This window comes from Ascidia mentula, chromosome 1, assembly GCF_947561715.1.
Source record: "Ascidia mentula chromosome 1, kaAscMent1.1, whole genome shotgun sequence".
NCBI lineage: Eukaryota > Metazoa > Chordata > Ascidiacea > Phlebobranchia > Ascidiidae > Ascidia > Ascidia mentula.
In genome coordinates, this window is record NC_138566.1 from 22,334,758 (window position 1) to 22,356,699 (window position 21,942).

The 21,942-nt window shown below is 42.5% G+C and overlaps 2 protein-coding genes across 3 annotated transcripts; both read left to right on the top strand.

The window, feature by feature from the left end:
- Window positions 1–4,760: 4,760 nt before the first annotated feature.
- On the top strand, window positions 4,761–7,591 carry LOC145892380 (transcription factor Jun-like). Its single transcript, XM_082982001.1, has one exon. The coding sequence runs from the start codon at window positions 5,526–5,528 to the stop codon at window positions 6,756–6,758; it is 1,233 nt and encodes a 410-aa protein (XP_082838127.1). The 5' UTR covers window positions 4,761–5,525; the 3' UTR covers window positions 6,759–7,591.
- A 4,654-nt stretch (window positions 7,592–12,245) lies between these two features.
- LOC145901748 (acyl-coenzyme A thioesterase 11-like) lies at window positions 12,246–21,381 on the top strand. 2 transcript variants are annotated; one of them, XM_082989529.1, is made up of 16 exons: window positions 12,246–12,268; window positions 12,655–12,729; window positions 12,931–13,018; window positions 13,479–13,609; window positions 13,861–13,962; window positions 14,082–14,156; window positions 14,496–14,632; window positions 14,739–14,846; window positions 15,100–15,219; window positions 15,894–16,044; window positions 16,869–17,072; window positions 17,510–17,649; window positions 19,092–19,226; window positions 19,554–19,680; window positions 20,072–20,215; window positions 20,608–21,381. In XM_082989529.1, exons 1-16 carry the CDS (start codon window positions 12,263–12,265, stop codon window positions 20,608–20,610), a joined length of 1,746 nt encoding a protein of 581 aa, XP_082845655.1. In that variant the 5' UTR covers window positions 12,246–12,262; the 3' UTR covers window positions 20,611–21,381. The 2 variants fall into 2 exon arrangements, with proteins under 2 accessions (XP_082845655.1, XP_082845647.1); XM_082989521.1 differs by lacking the exon at window positions 12,246–12,268 and adding an exon at window positions 12,384–12,523.
- The last annotated feature ends 561 nt before the right edge of the window (window positions 21,382–21,942 follow it).

Consider the following 21,942-nt stretch of genomic DNA (forward strand, 5'->3'; position numbering starts at 1 on the left):
GCGTTAGTCATGAAAAGTTAAGTGCGTTGTTTCTTTAACATATGTGCAGTCATGTTTTTTTTTGACATTTGGGCGTAATAGACAGATACGAAAGCCTTTTTCCGTTTACAATAATTCCACAGTGTATTCACGAGGTTGAAGATTCTGCGCTAAAAGAGCGTGGCGTAATAATTTGGGTTTTATTAATGTTTGACAGATCCACACAAACAGCTCACAGCTAGACTGTTTACACGGAACCGAATAATTTCGAGGTAAATTCTTACAACACAGGCACGTGCGGAATGTGAGATTTATATAGAGGGCTGCTCTTTCCAACCAAACATCTCTATTTCCCACTCTTGGTTGCGACACAATCCTCTCCTTCGCGCCAACGATCAACAATTCACGGGTTTCGACAACTTTCGCAACACAAAAGCCACTCGGTGAGGCGCGGGGTTGGGAGAAAGGGTAACGAGCCGGGCGGCATCGAGTCGAGAACAAACAGACTTCGTTGCGGGGGTGTTCGTGGCAGGGACCCCGGTATTCGAAGAATGTAAAACGACCGCTTAAGGTGTCACTGAAGGGGATGTGATTGGTGATGAGCGTCGTTGTGATAGGATGTCAAAAGTTGATTAATAAGAGGGGAACACTTGTTTTATGATTGTCATACACTGGCTGCACATATGTATGCTATATGTATTGTGGAATGGTGTGAAATGTCCTTCTTATACTGCTGTCATGTTCGCAAATGATGTTCTGGCAATATGGGAAGATTTTTATATTAATGTGCTTAGTTTAAGATGTTCTTCACTACTTTAAACTGCTGTGCAATTTCCAGTGTGTTAAAACATCCTCTGTTGAACCAAATCTTATTGTAAATGCCTGGAATACCGCCGGCGCTTTTTTACGGTTGGTTGGCAACAGAAGCGTTGTTTTGCCTCCTCCGTTCCCAGCGTATGTTCTTTGAACCAGCGCTTCCCGACCATTGGGCCGCGAAGTTATTTCAGTAAGTCCACAATGCGTGTTACCATACGTATAGGCCAGTTTCAAAGTTCACGGTTTCTGAGAACGCTTGGTTATGTTGTACTTAAGGTGTAAATGGCTGAAGTTGCCCACTGTAGGAGCCTTTTACATGAAACATATCGAAGTAATGTACCAAAAGAAATGTTAATGGCTAAGCGATTGGCAACATCGGTCAAGCGCCCGAACTATATACCAAAACGTGATCTGGATGTCCAGGATATCCTGGGTTCAAATTCCGGTGTGGTCAAAAAAACAGAATTGCCGATTAACGTGGGTCGCAAGCTCCAAAATCTTTGAGAACAACGGCCTTAACACATGCGAAACCATCCCACGACGCGAGTGTACCGTGCTCACCTTCTTGCCTAAACCCGAAGCGACTTCGTGGCTTTATCTCTGGCACAGCGGACGGTTGTTTATCGCGCCCTTGCTTCTCTTTATCCGGATGTCGCGCTTCTCAATGAGTCACTGTCTCGTTAAACAACTCCCGTCGAGATCAAAGAGCTGCGGCCTCTCCCTGAACAAGGCGGGCCCTCGTGTTCCCGACACAAGCCCGGGCGCTCAGGCGCTTTTTGCGACGGCTGGTTCCCAGTTTCCGTCGGCGGATGTTGTTGTTGTTGCGCTTTTCCTGGATCGTTGGTTAATTGCGACTGATTACTTTTAATAATCCCTCGATCAAATTCGCCAGCCGGCTGTGGTTTGAAAGAAGGATAATCGTCACAATATGTGAAATTGTGAATCGCTTAAAGGGAAGTTATGTTTGTGTACTTTCCTAATCGCATTAGGTCGTGGAAATTACCAAACCAAACCTCGACTTGAATAAACATGGTCTGAAGGGTGGGTGACAAGATTTTGGACTTGCGAAATGTTTGCCGACATCTTGTATTTAAACACTGAGCGCCGACACACCAACATGTTTTCCTCGCAATGTACCTTACCTCATACAAACTTGGCACAGAATGCTTGGCGAAGGTATTGGGTTGTAAACAGGCATTAAATGGAGTTTAAAGAGTTCGTTCAAACGTAAATGATAGATGGAGGCCGCCCCAAATGTGCCTTTCACCTCAGAAGCAGAAGCAAGCAGTAAACAGATGAGTTCAGAAGTGCCGATGTAACCTTGAAAGTTGCACAAACAAGGGTTAAATCAGATAAAAAAAAAGCCGAGTTGCTTTTCCGGTAGGAACCTAGAGCGGTATCTGTTTTGTTGCGATGTTGTTCGACTCCTTATTTAAAAAATATTTTGACGATGTATTCCTGGACTTCATATAATGGCCATAATTAACGGTTAGTGCGCGCCGCAAATTACAGGCTTTCCAAGACTTGTTTTGGTGGTCGGGCGTGACCTTCCCGGTAATGTTTGTTTCGTCGGACACATATATAAATCTCAATTTACAACTTCCCGGCCCTAATTGAAATATTTAACTGCGCCACGAGTCGCCAAAGGGTATCTTTTGACAGACAGCCGCCAGCTACTGTGGCAAACAAGCTGCCGAAGAAGGCTCTTTTCGCGCTTCGGTAGAGAGCTGCAGAGCGTCTAGAGCAAGGGGGAGAAGTTGTTTTCGACTCGTTACCAAGCGCCTGCGCTTCGGGAAGTCCCGCGCTCTTTTTTCGGGTTCGTCCGCGCGGAACTCGGCAGATCAACCTGCGAAGGTTATCGCCGGGCGTGGGTCCTTCCTCTTCGCGTTGACGTCATCGTTCGGTTACGCTCGTAATTCGAGTTCGGCAGGTTTCAATTTTTAACGTATTTTTTTGTGAATTCGATTCGCTGTGACAATCAATTACAAACTGAGAGCTGTATGAATACACGAATGATTTAAGAACCGTTTTGATCCAACGCTTATGGCAGACAAATAAGGCTCCCACGCAGACCCGCTTGTTGTGATTTGTTTTGGGTGAAATTTTTCTAATGATGAGTGAGAAGCACCCGCACGATTTTAAGGCCGTTTCCGGCGAGGCGGTGCTCGTTTCGCGACCCGTGATAAGTTTCCGGCACGCTTTCCCATGCAATGGGTAGCTTAGCGCCGGTTTCGAAGCCCTGTAAACAACAATGCAGCTCTCCTGTTGTTGTTTAAACTTTACTCAGTCTATTTTTCGGGTGTCCTTCTTTCAATATTCAAAACATATAAAGAACCATGGGCTTTTTTGGATGAAGTTTAGCTTTACCACATCGAAAACAGACTAGATAGGGTATTCATGTACACGAGACAAAGCTACCTGTCACTTTACAACCCTATAATGTGTGGTAATGTTTCGTTTTACTGTTTGGTTTTTGTACAATGCCGTCGACTTTGTCACTGTGACAGAAATTGTTTTTTTATCGACAAACCTTGCTTTGGTCGATTAGTGGCGCCGCGATACATGCTTGCGCTTTCGTTCTTGTCAGAATTAATTGATTTTAGGAAGCCTAATATATGGAGAAATTCAATTAAACCGCTCTTGTGCTTTTCGGATTTGTGCTTTTGAGTCCCGAACAATCAATAAACGCCTTCCATTTTGTAAAGAGTATTCGGTACTATCGGTTTCAGGGTGAATATCTGTTGAACATAACGGCAAGCATAGTGTTACTGCTGTTAAAAGCTCACCATTGCGTTTAACTGTCAACAAATAGGTGTTACGAGACCAACTTCAGGTCGGCTGTTTTAAACCGGTTCAGAATTCGGCACGGAGCTTTATATAGCAGGGCAGACAAACAAGTCAAACTGCGTTTAAGCACACAACATCGAGGCACTGGTACACAAAGTCGTTTCAATGATCGTTATCTCTCCAATTGCCGACCCCGATTCAAGCACGTGACTGAAGCCTTAATTTAGCCCATTACGATTGCGCAGTGGAGGTCTGTCACGTGTCTCGCAGTGGGTATAACACGGCTTGTTGCGTCCTTCTTCGCTCGATTCGCGGAGAGAAGTTTGTAAAACGCCTGTCACATAAGTTTGTCAAAGCGGTCAGTATAAGAGTTTCTCTGTATCGTGAGGGCATTCATTTGTACGAATGCGGACCCGGCGGCTTGAGGTGAAAGCGACGGGGAACTGAATATGAAAGCGACAGATTATATCAGAGATCGTAAAGAGCTATATGCAGGGCCTGTGTCGGGCCAAATTTAATTTCTATTCAAGACAGGTTTCCGAGCAATCTGTGTATTATAGTCGGGCGGTGAGTTGAAAAGGCCCAAGTTTAAGGGCCAGGCGCGCGAGTAGACCAAGGGTCCGTAATACACAGGAGACACATCGCTAAATAAACAAAGCATCGGATAACATCAGAATAAATTTCATTGTTTGTTTCCCGATCTGTCTATTAGTCTTTAAAGAGAAAATCCCAGGTATAAAAACGGATCAACAAGATACAGAAGCAAACATGTTTTTCGAGAGAATTCGCGTCAGGTAACAAAGCAGGTGTAGCGTAGCGAGTCAGGTTGTTGCGCACGGCGCGTCGCGTGAAAGAACGGTCCGTTTCTCCTACGGTCCTTATTGACGTACGACAAACGCAAGGTGCTCGCGAGCGATGCGATCGCTAAGGGCCCGCTCTCGTTGTGCCATAGCGCGAGAAGAAGTCCATGCTTTCTCCAACTCAACTCTTCTTGTTGGCGTCTCTGGGTCATATGACTTGCCTGACGTCATGAGCGGCCAATAGGCGGCGCGCTGAGAGACGTCAGTCGTTAAAAATACTCGACTCTTTCTCCCGCCGCCGCTGCTTCGGGCCTATGCATTCAAGGCCGAAAAAGGCTCCCGAGTTCGTACTAAATCGCATTGCGCTGTTGTCGAGGTGTTCAGACGTGTTGGACAGCCGAGCCCAATGGGACGCCAAGGCTTCCCGAATATTCGGGCATGGTTGCTATGTAAACACGTGTACTTGATATTAACTTCGACGCTCGGTTTGAATGCCAGCATTCAGAAATTGCAGTGGTAGTGAGATGTTATTGTTTTTTCTAGTCGGTGAATATGATTTAGTTTATTAATTTGTATTCATTTAACATGCTGATTTCTTTTTCTGTTTACCAGACGCCTTAGCGCATTTAAGCGACATAATCAACTGTGTTGAATTGCTTTAAAACGGAAGAAGGCCTGTCTGGCTGCTAGGAAGCGTGCTTGAAGAATCGCAGCCATCCATCTGGGAGCAAAACAGCTAATCGTGACAGAAGTTCGTGACCGATCGTCCGAAGCAAACCAGCCTTTCTGAAAAGGGGAAATTGTCGGAGCAAGCCTTGCGAAACACTGTAGTGACGCTGTGAAACTTTTTGACAGTGTCCCTTATTTCTTGCAAGTGTATTTAGACTTGTGCACCCACGAGCGTGTAGCACAATCGTCATCAGCGAGCTCTTAGTCATCTCCCACAACAGCAAAGCATCAGCGCCGACCAACAGAAACTACATAGGAAGAAGACTAGTCATTGCCCACTGCTACCAGCTTACTCGGAGCCTCCTCCCTCTATCTTCTATTGCTCTTTCGCGGAGCGAAGCAAGCCCCGCTATTGTTTAGACCGCCGCGGTCTCCTCTGCTACCTACAATACCAGTGCACGCTGCGACAGCGTAATGGAAGTAGCGTTTTATCACGACGACCCGAGCAGCAGATTATCAGGCGCGTACGATCCGCAGTCTTCTCCGGGCTCAGTGGAAAGCATAAACAGCACGGACGCAGGTCCTGTATCCGCAATAGCGACAGTGCCGCCTGCCTATCGCCATTACAGCGGACACGACTTCAACAAGGCAGCTGCTTTGAAGGGTATGAGTTTAAGTCTAAACGGACAAGGAATAGATTACGGAAGGCCACAACAGCATCATCATCAGCAGCCGCAGCAGCAGCAGCAGCAGCAGCACCTTGGCACTCTACCGAATGGTAGTGTCATTACCACGAATCCGTGCACAGCCAGCAGTTACCAACACACCGGTGTTATAACGAATTCGTACGCCGCGTTGAACGACGCCACTGCCAGCAGTTTAAGTGTAAACATTCCCGATAACGGTGGAAACCTGAGTGCCGCTGCTATATCGACACCCGACGTGTTGAACATGCTCAAAGCAACGACGCCGGACTTTGATAGACCTCTGTCGCAAAGCAGCCAGATCGAGGCCAGCAACAGCTTTTACCGGAACGTCACGCAAGAGCAGGAAATGTACGCACAGGGCTTTGTGCGAGAGCTGGAGCGCTTGAAGTCACAAAGCGGCAGCAACCCGAACATTGCCGCGTCGGCGGTAGCCCACTCTCCAAGCGGAGCTTCGCAATGTTCCGTAATAACGTCTGGCATGCAACAACAACAGCAACATCACCACCAGCAAATGCACCCAGCCTACGGCTCGCCGGATACCTACTACGCCGAACAGCAACAGCACGATAGCCCGGGCACGAGCGGACTGGGCACGAGCCAAACCATACACCACATGGGCGCAGTCATGCCTCACCCAAACGCCAGAATCCCGCAACACGGTTCCGTGATCTCTCACATGAAGGAAGAACCGTCGCAGATTGTTCCCGTGATCTCAAAATCTCCTCCAATGTCACCGATTAACCTTGAGCACCAGGAGCGCATCAAGACCGAGCGTAAGCGCATGAGGAATCGCGTGGCCGCCAGCAAGTGTCGGAAACGCAAGCTGGAGCGCATCTCGCGTTTGGAAGAAAAGGTGAACAGCCTGAAGAACCAAAACCTCGAACTGTCGACCAATGCTAACGTTTTGAGGCAGCAAGTGGCCGAGCTTAAGTCGAAGGTTATGGCGCACGTTAACTCCGGCTGCCAGCTCATGATGAGCCAGCAGCAGGTCACCTTTTGAGGTGCGTCCTTTGGCCCTTACAGGAGAGAACTTTGCCACGGGAGCAAGTAACCGGCCGAAGAAGAGCCATCAAAGTACCGCCGCTGCGGACAAACGATGCCGAGGGCAAAGAAACCACACGAAAGACGAACGAGTACATTTTCTTGATATTTATTTATTATCCCGCGCAGGGTTCGCCGTTACCTTTTTGCCACTGGGCGTGCCGAGCGCGCTGCTGTAACTGTTTTTACGCAGAGAGATACTGTATTCACATTGTACGCGCCATTAAAAGTGTAAGCCACCACATGTTATTTTTTTATGTGTCCGCATGAGCGTCGGGCACGTGATTAAGTTCCCGCGTTAGCCCCAAACTGCTGCTCTCACCCCCTCCATACAACCAGAGTGGCTGTCCTGACTTTGCACGTATTCTGTTCCTGTCTATTTTCTCCTATTGTGTGTTCGCGTCCTTCGAATGGTTGAAGTGCCTTCGACGGTTGATATTGCTCTGTAGGAAAGAAAATCACTCTATACTATAGCGCTCACGTATTTATTTGTTCCGTCTCATACACCATCCGTCGTTTAACTTCCCACCCGACGACGGTAAACGCGCTTTGGATGTTTTAAACACACGCAATCACACACGTGTAAAAACGAAACCCTATTTCTTCGTCACCCTGTGTTCTGCTTGTACGCCTGATTCGTGTTGAGACAAAATGCACTATCCACACTTGTTCATCATTTCGTTCTTTTCGTTATTCTCCCTTTTATTCGTTCGTTTTCACTTTATTTTATTCCTGCAATGAACAAGTGATTGCCAATGCAAAAAAAACGAGAAAAAACATACAGAAATACTGGTTGATTTAAGTGATTTGAGTAATTGAGGAAGGCAAGGGCACATACACAGCAACAACAAGGCGATTGGATTTCTATTGACAGATAGGATTGAGCGGAGCGGAGTGCACTCGGTACATTTGAGGCCGTGCGTAGTAAACAACCCGACACAGACCTGTCTTAATTGGCGGTCTGCTCTTGACGCCTTTGCAACGGCGATGTGGAGGCCCAGGGCGAAATCAGGTCTCGATAAACTTCCCGCAGCAACGTTGCAGAGACGGAAATGCGTAAAACGTAATACGTCAATAAAGTGCTGAAATTTGCCGAAACCAGGCCTGGTGTAAAGTATTGTTATAAACAACGATAGTCTGTTATTATGAAAAAAGTTGTAGCCAATTCAATGAGTGGCAAAGTCCATCGAACAGAAACTTCCTACAAAGTTTAACATACGTCACGAGGCTCCAATTGCTGCAGTGAATCTTTTTTGGGCTCCCTGGGCCCTTTGTATACCCGCCGCCAAAACGCAGACCCGACACGCGGCGTGATAGGTTGCAGGGCTCGCCTTTTGAAAAAAATTTGTGATAATGTTCACGTTAAAGGCGATGAAAATGTTAAAACCCTAACACTGAGGCTGACGTCTCATCCCAGACTGATTGGAAATTTACGGTTATATTTTTTGGTGAAATTGAGCTTGAAAATACCAGGGGTGATATAAGTCTATTTGATGTGCATAACTATTCACGCCACCTTTTTGCTAAACCGACCACGGTGAAAACAAAACAGCAGTTTCTTGGGACCGTGAACACCAACAAAACCTTTTTAGGGTTAAAATATTGTCACCTGCCACCAGCAGCTTATAAACATATTTCGATATGGGTTTGTGTGTTTTTTTTGTCCAAAAACCCTTAATTGAGACCGATGAAGGCGTGTAGGCATATCGTCCCCAATGAATGAACGTGTAGCCCACAGCCGGTGCGAGTGCAACAGCTGAAGGGAACGACAGGAAGACCTGACGTTTCCATGTTTATGCGACGAAAATCCGGTGTGGGGATTCTCCGATCAGCCGACCGACCTTCCAGCCAATAACCCCGGGAAAGATATTCAATCCTGTTGGTGCAAGTCGCTCTATGCAACGGTTTTGGTCCGAGAAGTGATCGAGCAAATGTATCGCGCGCTCTTTTCAGCTGCGGGCCCACATCTATCGAACCCGCGTTCCGTTACGTCACAACTAGATTGTGTCAAAACTTCCGGCGCATGCGCGAGTTACTGCGCATGCCTGTGTGTGTAAATGCGTGGCGGTACGCCTGCCTGCTCGCTGGCTCGATTGAGCGCACAACAACATAAGTGTTAACGCGAACACCGCGCTGCAATTGTCCATTGTGTTCGGACCCGTACTGCTTCCAACAACATTACCGGGTTTCGCACAGTAATCTCTGACAGTGACGTCACGAATCGGTTCGGGTTCGTTGGGATTTGGTTTCTGGTAACGTTGAGAAAAGAGGAATTTGCCAAACCGCATTAGAACCGTATACACTCACATACACACTTTGTTGATTGAGCTGCGAACAAAGGTGTTCGGTGTGTCGGGTTGTTACCCGAATGTTCAACATTTATACCTTGTTGCAAATATATTTCTGCACTGAATACCATTTTTGCCTGCTATCAAATGCGCCTCGGAAATCACTGACAGCAACCGGAACTGGATGTTGTTTTTCCTTTGTCTTTTCGATTTCTTTTGACATAAATGATTTATGAGTATCCGCCACAAATTTATCGCGAATCGTACCGAAAAGGTCGACCCACTTCTCCTAGTTCATCGGGACGGGAGAGTGCCCGGGGAGCGGAAAAAAACGACAGAAATCTCCCAAACTCCCTCCGTTTTCGCGCAAACAAGTAATGCGGAGCACCAATTTCAGGTTTGTGGATTGATACACCGCCTAATCCCATGAGAGAAGCGCTCTGGGCCGCCGGGGCCGCCTCTGTGATTCACCGTCACCAAGAAGAAACGGGCCATTGGTGGTCGACAAATCAAGTCGAGGAATTTCCCGCTAGACCAAGAAATACGATTCCTCGCCGGCGATTTGGATGCGATTACAAACCGCCGCGATGCACGGGTGCACGTGAACTTTCCGTGTTTGTGTCGTCCGGTTTCGGAATCGAAAGAATGCGAATACGCGATGGTCGTCTTGCGCACCATTTTGCTCACTGACAGAAAGCTACAGACCCCCAATGACCTTGAACAGTTGAGTGCTTATGTTCTGTTATTGGCTGCTGACCTTGAAGTTTGGTTGTAAGTATGCCTACAAGTTAAAGCATGTGGAGATAAGTCACAGAGTTATGAGGACTGAATACTAAACTATTCGTTCTTCCGGTAAAAAAACAATAAATATACACCTTTTGTTTGAAAATTATTGTATTTTTTGACGTTTCGCCTGTACGATCGACTAGGCTTCTTCAGAACTGTTTTACACAAAAATGATTTTACACAATCCACCGTAATAATTATTAACTACATTAAACACAGGAAAAAAACTTATTTCACCTATTTTTGTGTAATGTCGTAAACACATGGAAAAGACGCCGCGCAATTTGTCCCAACATTGGTTAAATATCAGACTATGTTACAATGTACATGTAGAAGAATTTCGCTCGAATTCGTAAGCACAGGTGGTCTTCTTTAAATTAGCGTTGATGCATGTGCATAAGTTCCATATTTTTAATATGTCCGTGGAAATTGACCCAATGATCTCGAATCCACATTCTCCACTCCGCCTTCATTACCGTGCCCGGGGATGGGCCATGGACCCTTTGGCCCCTTTAACATATCGGACCAATGTTATTAAAATATGCCCTTTAGCGTTTTCTTTCTCGTGGGACGATAATTTTAACCCAAAACTTTCACGGTTGGCTAAACTTAACTTGACAAACATTCGGCTACCCGGCCAGTGAAAAAAATGAAATGAAAAAATACGTTTCTCCGTCATATCCTTCTTGGAATTATCGTTTCCCATACAATTTTATTTCTTGTGTTTGTTGTTTCTCCGCGTGGTAGTTTTTTGTGCCAAATATAACTTATTTGATTATAATTTTGATTCGTATGAATTACCGTAAAAGAAACTCCATTCAGGACAATCTAAATTTGTAATTTTATGCAATTCATATTAGTTTGTACCATGGAGAGCTCAATGGGAGTGGTTAATGTTTCTATCATTGCAATAATAAGCCATTATCTCCAAAACAAATTTCTTCCTGGCTTTATTTGACGGACAGATTTCGGCGTCCCCCTCCCCATCCATCCACCCACTCGCGTTGTTTTTTCCCGTTTTCACGGAAGTCGCGCGCGTTATTCTCATCTAATCACAATCAAGTCGCCGAGGTTCTTTCCGAAGTTGCGTCGAACTGACGTCTATACCATACATTGTTCGGCGCTAACTAATAAGGGAAGAGGGATGGGGGCCAGCTGTGGTCACTGCATGCCTGCGGTCGTGACAGGAAGATGGCAACGTATTCACTTCCAGGATCACGATTTCGCCTCGTGGAAACGGGGCCCATTTCGGAATTACTGCTAAAGGGGTTTCGCTTTGGGGTTATGTAAAGGATTTGATCTGATCCGCACGCAATATTGTTGTGCTCATCCAAGTAGGGGTATACGAATGCAAATGCGGTTGCTATTGGTCCTTGTGCGTTTAAAAATAGAACCAGTGGTTGCAAATAGAGTCCTGACGTTGTCGCATGGCAGTTATTTTTGCCCCCTGCAATTATACCTTAACTGTGTTGTGCTCTACTTTTTTGTTCCAAATTCAATCCGTACACACACGACTTCACCCACCATACAAGCTGGTGGCTCATCGTTATACGTTTAATGTCATGTTATTTTGCCGTGGCAGTGACAACAGTATGAGGTTGTTGCAACATTCTTTTGCCAGAAACACGATTAAACCCACGTAGGTATTGTGACGTCATACTCGTTGTAGTTTAATTACAAATTTACACAACATCCGGGTGTTCGCGGGTTGTTGTCAAGCGCAATAATGATTGCAATGATCATTGGTCATTGACACAAACCCGGTTTCCGGGTCATGCTGTTGCGAGTAACCCCTGTGACGTACGACCTTCATATACGAACGATTTTTCGCGCGGAACAAACGTAGAATCTCTATATCAAGGGTATTCACAGTCCGCAGTGACGCAAGTTTCAAAGAGTAATTGGTATGATGAAATGATGACGTCGTTTATTGCAATGTCATCGCGCAATGGAATTGGAAAAATCGAAAACAACACAAGTTTGGCACCATTCCTTGGTCCTGCAAGATGCAAATTATATGAAAATGTTGTTTTGCTTGCTAGTGGAAACTTTCCAGTTCCAAAGCGATGCCATGCCATATTTGGGAATAAAATCGCACTGGTGACATTTTGTACTTTGTTTAGATCGACGTTAGATCATGAAATATGAGAATAGATCGTCATATGGACGCCCCTTAAACTCAAAACCGTGCCAGCAAAATCGTACGCAAAGGATGTTAAACTCTTTCACCATCTAGCGGTCAACCACTTCCACAATATTTTCAGCTAAATGTCAGCCTCGGCAAGCAACTTGTGACAAACAAAACGCAAATGAGAAAAATGATATGCCATGAGTAATTTTCGGCTACCGCGCAACATGAGTAGGCACTGTGACTTGCCGTTGCCACACGATGCAGGTATGTATGTATGAATTAATTAATTCGGGTTTTAGGAAATAATTGTAATGGCATCGTATTTTATGTTTGAATCCGCAAGGTGCTCGGGGAAGCCCCTGATTTAGATGTCGAAATAAGAAGATTGCAGTTTGCTGTGTTTGCTGCATACAATGTAGTTTTTGAATTGTTTTAGCTTTTTGTTAATAAAAAGTGGGCATGTTGACATTTCATTTCGCGCTACAATATGCGATTTTAAAGTTGTGGAAGGCACCAAAGGTAACCATAGCACTTCGACTGCAAAAACTAGTTGTAATTATCGTGTCTTTTGAGAAGAACAACTTGACATTAAAATTATCGGTGATATCATGACACATCACTTGTGTCAAATAATTGCGTATTATTTGCAGGCCAATGCGAAAACATGCTCCATCCAAGTGGAAAATGTTGTTTTTCCATCAGAAACAAGCATTCGAATGAGCCAGGTTAATATGTCATAGCATCTGTGTAAGCAAGTTTCAAAAGTTTAAAATATGAATTATTTGCTACAACATCAAAAAGAGTAGATTACAACACTGAAAATAAATTAGTTAAAACAATAAAATCAACATAATAAAGAGTCACATCATTAACATTTCATAAATCCATATGCATAAAAAATAATAATGCCATTTTTTAATTTGCAGGTAATCCAGTCAAACCACATTAACAAATACAATGTATTAGATGGAGGGCAGTTGTTAAAATGGGTTGACACTTGTGCTTGCCTGTCAGGTAAGCAAGTATATATCTCTCTTGTTGATTTATAATGTGCAAATAATAGTCTTTATGATGTGTGGGTATAAAACTTATTGCAGTTTCCTGTGGGTAAAGTTTAACTAGTAAAACTTGACACATCAAACCATTTTATTTTGTGCCTATTGGTACAACATAAATGACAATATATATGGAGAAGGAAAAAATACAATGGGCAACAAAACCATGTAGGTCATCCAGACACATATGTTAAGATGTTTTTCTTCATAGAAAATACCTTTTTGCCAAATAATCACAGCTGATATTTTGGTGCTAATTTATTTGCTGTCTCGTTTATTGACATCTAGTATTGTTTTTTAATGCAGTACTGTTTGGGTATATGTAAAGTTATGTAATTGCCAAAACCCTCAATTTTGCATTTCTATGATCACCTGTCTTGTAATGATCTGTAGATGTTGTTTATTTGTTTTTCCTGTAGCTGAGCGACTGGCAGGGCATCCTTGTGTAACAGTTTCTGTTGATGATCTGTATTTTGAAAGTGAAATCGAACTTGGACAAATTATAAACTTGCATGCACAAGTCAACAGAGCATTTACTACTAGTATGGAGGTACAACAATAGTTGTTGAGAATTTATATGCATACATATTCTAATTATTACTTGGGTACATACATATTCTAATTATATACATATACTAATTATAATGTATATATATATATAAACGTATTATGTATATACTTATTTTTATGTTTTGTGTTTAGCAACAAGTAATGTATTAAATAATGTTTATTGGCAAATACTTATTTTGAGATCATTGTGGTGTATACACTATATTTAAATGCATTTTAACCTTGCAACAGGTGGGCATCAAAGTTACATGTGAAAGTCTGAAAGAAAGGAAGAACAAGACCATCTGTGAAGCATTCTTGACTTTTGTTGCTTTGGATGACAATAACAAAAAGGTAATCATGCACAAAATGAGCATTATCGAGCGAAGCGCCAAACAATTTAATAAAATTATGGGGGAATGTGCACATGGCAGCTTATGTAACCCATTCATGTTGATGCTGCTATTTTCTAGGTTCCACTTCCACGCTTCACATGTCAGAGTGCTGATGAAAAGGAATGCTTTGCTCTTGCCAGCGAGAGAAGAAAAGTATGAGCTCATATTTGAATCAGAATGCAATAATTTCACTACGAAATATGGTTGTAACAAGAAAATTCTATGTATATTTTACATATAGTTTAAAATAACCGTTCAACACCAATAGAACCAAAACATGCAACATGATGTACACTCAAAACAGTTAAACAATGTGCTGTCAATTGCTCATTTCTCTGACTCACACTAATCTGTGTTGTTGGTTAATGAACTTTTCAATGGATCCTTCTGCTATTTTTTGTTTTGTTAAGTTAAAATCCCCTTGCTTCTATTGCATATTTACTTGGGTCTAATGTGGGTGTCAACCTACGATTTTTACTATTTGTTTTACAGCTCCGAATTCAACATGCTAAAACCATGAAATCTCTGCTTCATGAATTCCAGTCAAGCCCGATGAATTCACCAGTAAAAGGAAAGCCTCCAAATGGTGGTGTTTTACCATCTAATATGGTCCATGGCGCAGACACCATGTAAGTTACAAAGTCAGTATATTTGAATGTGGTTAAAATTTTTCATCACTCTGTGCTGCTGGTGGGTTGATATTGTGAAGTTTAATAACTAAATTGTTCGTGGCAGGGTGGAAAGTGTTGAACTTGTTTTGCCTCCTCATGCCAATCACCATGGCAACACATTTGGTGGTCAGGTTATGTCATGGATGGAGAATGTGGCTTCAATTTCTGCTGGGTAAGTGAAAAAGATGTTTTTGTGGCGAATTGAACCCTGAAAGTTATCTGATTTTGTTGCAAATATTTCTTCGGCACAAGGCAAAAAAAAGATTGTCTTGTGGTTCTGTATAAGGCCTAAAGTTGATGAAAGAATTGGTGACAATAGCAATGGTTGTATCACAAAATCTGCCGCTATTGCAATGCTCCTTGCCCTGCAGCCAACACAAATTGTTGTCCTGGCGTTAATTGAACCTATGCATTGATCTCCCCAGGCGTTTCTGTCGTGGTTTCGCTTCACTACGTTCTGTCGATATGGTTTATTTCCGCGGACCAAGTACTGTGGGAGATCGGATTGTGCTTAGATCCGTAGTAAACAACGTGTTCCAAAACAGGTGATAATTTTTTACATACGATATGCTTGTACACTAACTATGTGCGTAATTTTGTACCATATACGATACCCATCATACATATATGCATTATACAGGTGTGTCATTTTATGTAAATTTATGTTTTGGCCGCATGACGCCACATACTTGCGTGGTATTAACACGGCTATTACTGTGACCGTTGGACCGTTAACCTCCGAACGCTGATATATATGAAATGGTGTTGACAGGCGAGTAGCCCGTTGTGTATGGAAGTGGTGTTAGGTTACTGTTGACCGGGGCACTGTATATATATCGCTTCCTTTGTTACATAAACATTACATGGTTGATGTTGTACATGAGTTTTACTATGTATGGGAGATGGTGAACGTGATGCAAAATTCAGTTTTTAGTTGATTTGAACATAGTTTACCCTTTAACTCTCCGAATAAACTACTTTCAAGAATATTTTGCAAGGTTAAATTGAACCATACAATAAACCTGTGTCCCTGGATTACTTCGATCTTCTTCCATCGATCCCAAACTCATGGGTGTATTGCTGAAGAAGACAAAATACAATACAACCCAAATCCTATTTATTCACGCCAAAACACGCGCATCTTTTCCAGCAGTACTAACAGCACGGTTTTATTATATTGATCCTCCAATACACTAATACACATGCATTTGTTGTTCAGCCTAGAGGTTGGAGTGAGGGTCGAGGCTTATCGCTACGACAACGGGAAGATTGGAGAACGTCGCCATATTAACAGTGCTTTTCTAACATACGAAGTGCGAGACGATGACCAGACCGGTTCTCTGCTTCCCCAGTTTCTACCGGAACCGGTGGTAGGTTAATGAATGACTGGGGTTTTGTGTGGTGTTAAGCTATCTGGTTTTATCAAAGTCAATGGGAAATGTATCACTATTTTCCATAAAACGCACCTTTCACATTATGTACATATATATATTAGTCGTATTTAGGCACGCGCGCGAATGCCTGTCCTACTAAAACGTTGTGTTGTTTTACTATATTTATTTCCAATATTATAAGAGTATTTTGTGTAGGCGCTTTGTTGCAAGCGCGTGATGGGTCATTTCCACGCAATTAGGCCTACGTACCTATAAGCATTCCTTCCTGTCATTGCTGGGTAGCGGCTATTTTGATCATATATCAGCAATACGTCTAACGAAAGGAAATGTCAACGTTACAGCAACGTTGTCTCGTTCTCTTATCACCGCTTCATCGAAACCTTGGGCGTGCGAAATGTTTGCTTGTGTTCAGAGAAAAACGCATTAGATTAATGTTGTCCAAATTTTTTGCCGCGGAGCGCATTAAGACTATTTAAACTAACCAAAGACTTTTTTGCTCAAAGCTAGAAAGCAGCTCATGGAACCCCCCGAATTTTTTTTATTATGGAAGCTTAAGGTTCCAAGAAAACCATTTTGGGAATCACTGATCTAGAATGTAGAGTGGTGCATATTTCAAACCTGGCTTTTACCTTTGCCAAGATTTAAGTATATAAGCCATACCAGCACTTTCAAAACAAATTGCTTTTCCTATCAATTTGTTGTATAATCATCAGTACCATGCAACTTTATTTCGGAACTTTCTCCAGGCAACGATGGATCGTAATAACAAAAAAGGGTTTTTTAATCTCGAATGTCTTTAGGACGGCCAGAGAAGGCAGCAAGAAGCGGCGGCGCGACGGAAAATTCGTCTCGATCGTCGGTACATCCTCTCATTCCGTCGCCAGGATCGTCTGTCAGTCACTTGGAGCAAAGCGAACGCCATGTATTTGTGCTACGGGAACGTCACGTCCCTCACACGTATTGCCGCCCGACGAGACTGGCAACTTGCTTCCTCCATTGAACAGGTAACGATCGTACTGGCGCTTAGTATTCATATGCTGAAGTTGATCTTATAAAGCGACTGAAGGGGCTTTGTCACATTAAGTTGTATTCTGTAGTTCCTATGCTCTGCAGGCCATATTTCCTTTGTACTCCCGTAGTTATATATATCTAAGATCACAGGTCGGCGACCCTATGTGTACCTGCTCCATTCAAAGCTGATGGGCTTGTAAGATGTCAGGTTTTGAATGTCGGTACGGTGGTGTGGTTTTTGTGAACATCACTTTCGACCCACTTTAATGTCATTAAATCCTCACGTCTACTTTTTAGTTCGAGGCGTTTTAGTTCAAATACAATGTCAGAGGCTTGGTATTATATTTAAGATCCCGCAACAATTAATTTCTAAAGGTTGTGGAAGCAACCAACCAGTTGTTTCAAAAATATTTTCACGCATGCCTTACAGGTTGTTCTGTGCACACGTGAAGAAAGTGGCGTCCTCTCGATTTCGGTGACTTTGAAAATGGAGAAACCACTTCAGGTGGAATCCGTCTTCTCCGTCCTGAGAAGTTTCAAGGCAAGATCCGAGTGGGATTCACTAATGATGTGAGTGTACGGCTTCCCACTCTTATGTTTTACATTAGTTTATTCCCCTGGCATACTGGAACATATAGTTACGTACTAATGAACACTATGAGGTATGCCGAGTTTTGAAGAGCATGAACATTGTATTTACAAGCAATAGGCCAATAATGATCAGTGAGCTGTAGATAGTATAGTGCACACTGTTTCGACCTATCAGGTCTTATCAGTGCAGCTGGTGACTGAAGGCGGTCTTGTCAGCTAAGAACGTTGTGTTTTGTTGTTGAAGATGTTGTTGTGGGTTTAGTCCCAACTGTAACATTTGCGGAGGCCGCATATTAGTTAATAGTTGCTGTATAACCCTGTATAATACACGGAGTTGTTTCGAATGGTGGAATAATAAATCTGTGTGTGTTAAAAACTACCAAATTTAGGTGTAAAAGCAAATTCTGTGACGGTAGAAAGTGTTTACGATGTGGTAAACATGGACATTATGGAGATTTTATTGATTGAATGCGTTCTTTGGCTTGAGAAGAATACAAAGTCTCTGTTTGTCAGTCAGCTTTCACAAGCAGACGAGGTATTAAATTATGTACCCACTGCTCGTCTGTATGTTTTCATACTTTACAACCTACCCGTACATAACGACCGTGGCCTATAACTGTGCTTCGGTGCGCAGACAATTTTGTCGTAAACGGAACGACCCGAATAATGTTGTGTGCACGTCACGACCTTTCCAAGAAATCGACCCGGGGTTGATGCATTGCCTGTCACGTGTTTAGACGCAATGTAGGCAAAACGTCGACTGACTAAGGCTACGCTGCACGAAAAGTAGTGTTAATATATTTACTGGGCCTAGGACCGGAAACAAAAACTTTCGCGCAATTATGTCGTCATAAGTGGTGACAAAATGCTTGTAGAATATTTTAAGACTTTGTCCACGAGTTTACTGTTATATTTTACCTACTGATTTGCAATTGCATCTGGCGGGAGAATAAAATTATGGTTGTGGACGTTTCTGTTATTATATTGATTGATTGTTGCTCTTCGGAAATCTTAAACGTTGCTGTATCTGTATGTATGGTGATTCTGCAGCAACATAGATGTCCTTGGTGACAAAAACTACTTCCTTTCCTCACGTTTTTGTGTTTCACCTTTTATCTTCTGTATTCGTAACGGCGACGCATGTGGACTAAACAAAGGAAGGTGATTTCGTAACGTTGGAAAGACATTCTTAAAACCATTTAACAAAACCATGTACAAGCAGTGAGCGTATGACAGATAGTTTTTCGTCAGCTGGTGATTGTAGCATTGATGAGACCATATAGGTGGAACTGTCTGCAGATCATTAAACAAAACGTTTCGCATTCACTACGTTATGCTTTGACATCGCTCGTGGACCAGACAACTTAAATTGAATGTGGGCGGACGTTTCAAATATTATCATAAAAACTATTGACTTTCAGATCGTACAAGCTGGTGGAGAAGGTGAGCGACGAGGACGCCATCTACCGGACAGTGATGAAGGGAGGGGAGAACGGTGGTGGCGCACCGAACGATTTCGTACTTCTCGTCTCTGACAGAAAACCCACCTCGCAAAAGTAGCATTTTTTGTTCACACTCTTTGGTGTTTGAAGAAGCTTTTGACAACGGCAAATCACTAGATTCCAATAAGCTTGTCGCAAAAATTATTACTGCTAACACATGTTTTGGGCGGAAATTTAATATCTGAACATGAGAAACAAAGTTGATCTTAGAACAAAAACTGTCGCAGTTTTGCAATAGCAATGCGTGTATCAATAACTAGTTTGGTCTGGTATTCATCTACGCTTAAATGCTTGTACACCAATTACAAAAATTGAGTATTTTTTCCCTAAGCACTGACATCTATTTTATAACCTTCATTTTCATCTATTTCCCCATTTTAGCGAACCGTACCAAGTTGCCATCCGCTCGGTGGCGAAGGAGAGCATCCCTCCAGTGGCGGGATTCACCCGAGCTGAAGTTGCATGCGCAGGTTTTGTCGCCCGTCACCAGAATGGCGTCTGCTCTGAGGTTTGTGGGATAGCAATTTCAAATAAAGCACAACCATATGCGCCCTATAAGGCATTACACAATGTATAATGAGCAAAGTGGAGCCAATAATATGAATTGTGTAAGTTGCAGACAGATGGCCACTGTCTGCAGCTTACACAATGTATGATGCTTGATGGTCTGTGTGTTGTAAAATGTGAACAACATGCAATTAAAACAGTTTTAAGCTTTTTCGTGTGGTCCGTCTGCTATTAAGAGCATCACAACTTTGTGCAAACTCTAGTGTTTAAAGTCATTCTTGTTTATTGTGGACAACAACGAGTATAATATAATGTTAGCGGTAACAATTCACCACTTTTGCTTGTCGCAAACGCCAATGAGAACAACGTGTCTCACAACTCCTGTGCTACAGGTGACTTACTACAATGAACTGAATCCAAAACTGGTTTCTTACATCACACGGGACATGGCCGGTTTGAGCTCCCTCTACTGCCAAGTGCTCAGTAGGCTCCGCTCCTACTTGTACAAAAACGTGAAACCGAGCAATAGACAAAAGGTAATGTATTTAAACTTAAACTTGATTATGTTGTGAGCAAATAGTATAATGTATGTGACCTGCAAACAGTGGCACTTTCTGCAGTGCTCTTGAACATGTAACTTTGTGTAAATGAAATTAAAAGCCCTTTGAAAGTCTCGTCGCATTTGTAATGACGCCTTGCCGCATGGCAGACGAAACGTTGGTTATATGCAATCTACGTTTTCTTTGTGCCAAAAAGTCAGTTATTGGCAATGGAATTAATCTGATTTCCATTCATAAATGTCTGTAATGATGACATTTGTACTGGTCTTGTTTTGAAAATATTTGTATGTGAAGTTTTTAAATGATTTTTTTTCTCAAGATTGTGACTATACTGGGCTACATAGGATAATTTTTTTCTTTTTCTGTAGTAAAACCTGGCACCGGTAAATGAGGAGGTGATTCCCGGATCAAAAAAAGCTGTATTGAAGAGCGTTGAATATGTATCACATTACACGGTTTCATATAACGCTATGCAAACTTACTATTATTTAGGCGTAATTGCTTCGTTGACTTCATCCGTTCCGATTTTAGAATGGAGCACTTAATTGTCTTCTGTATTACTTTTCATGCCTTCTGGCAAATCGCATCTGTATATAATTTATTCGCTATCGCATTAGTATTATAATATGTTAAGTTGTGCAACGTGCGCACTACGTTTACACGCAAGTATATAAGTGGTTGTACTTAAATTTATAACAAGGCGACTGTGTTTACGTACAATGATCTCATAATATGTTTATCTTTGTATGTGTATAAGAATATACAAGACGAGTCTTTGTAATCTGCCATGTAGGTGATTTTCCATGCGAGTAAATTCTTCTTTATTATTTCTATGCACGCGGCTAATTTCCAAGCGACGGACAATCCTCAAAACACACCGGCGCACAAATTTTCTTACACACAATCCTGCAGCTTGCTGTTCAAACCTCATTCTAAATACGTGTTCCACTCACATGAATGTTTGTAATCTTACACAGCATCGAGTATGTGCTGTTAACCTTCAGAGCAAAACGATTTTATTGCGCCTAGATTTTATCATTTATCAGCTTGTATTGTTTGTTTTGTGTTGAACTGTTTTGTTCCATTTTATTGCGTTGGTTGACTTTTATTTGTCTGTATTTGTTGCATTACAGCTGTTCCATGCTGCCAATTTGTGTGTTGCTGGCAGCGAATGTTTTGTTAAATTCATATTATATATTAGATAAGTATCAGCGCTTTCCTATCCAGCAAAGGAGTAACATTCAAGTTAATCACTGAGGCTACACAATTTCATAAACATTACCAAGGGGTTTATTCAGATGCTCTAAACCAGCGGTTTCCAAAGCTTCCATAACAAAATTTAAATGTTTTCACGAGCTGCTAATTAAGTTGGTTATGTAGGCAAAAAGTCTGGTTAAGCCTCTGGAAAACATAGATACAAAACCAAAGAGAAAAATTGCGCCGATTTGGTGAAAACGCTTGTGACATACTGGAATTCTTGTCAAAGTAAATAGCATTGCATGGTTCCGTGAAAGAAAAAGTTTGGGAAACACTACTCGAAAGGATCCTTTTTCTATATGATTCCGGCAAATCACTAATGAAATATCCGTCCCAACAGTTCAAAATTGCAGTTAAGAGAACAGAATCAGACTCGCGTAATATTATGTTACAAGGTCTCTGTTGATCACAGAAAAGTTCACGAGTATAGCTGAAGTTACCATCAA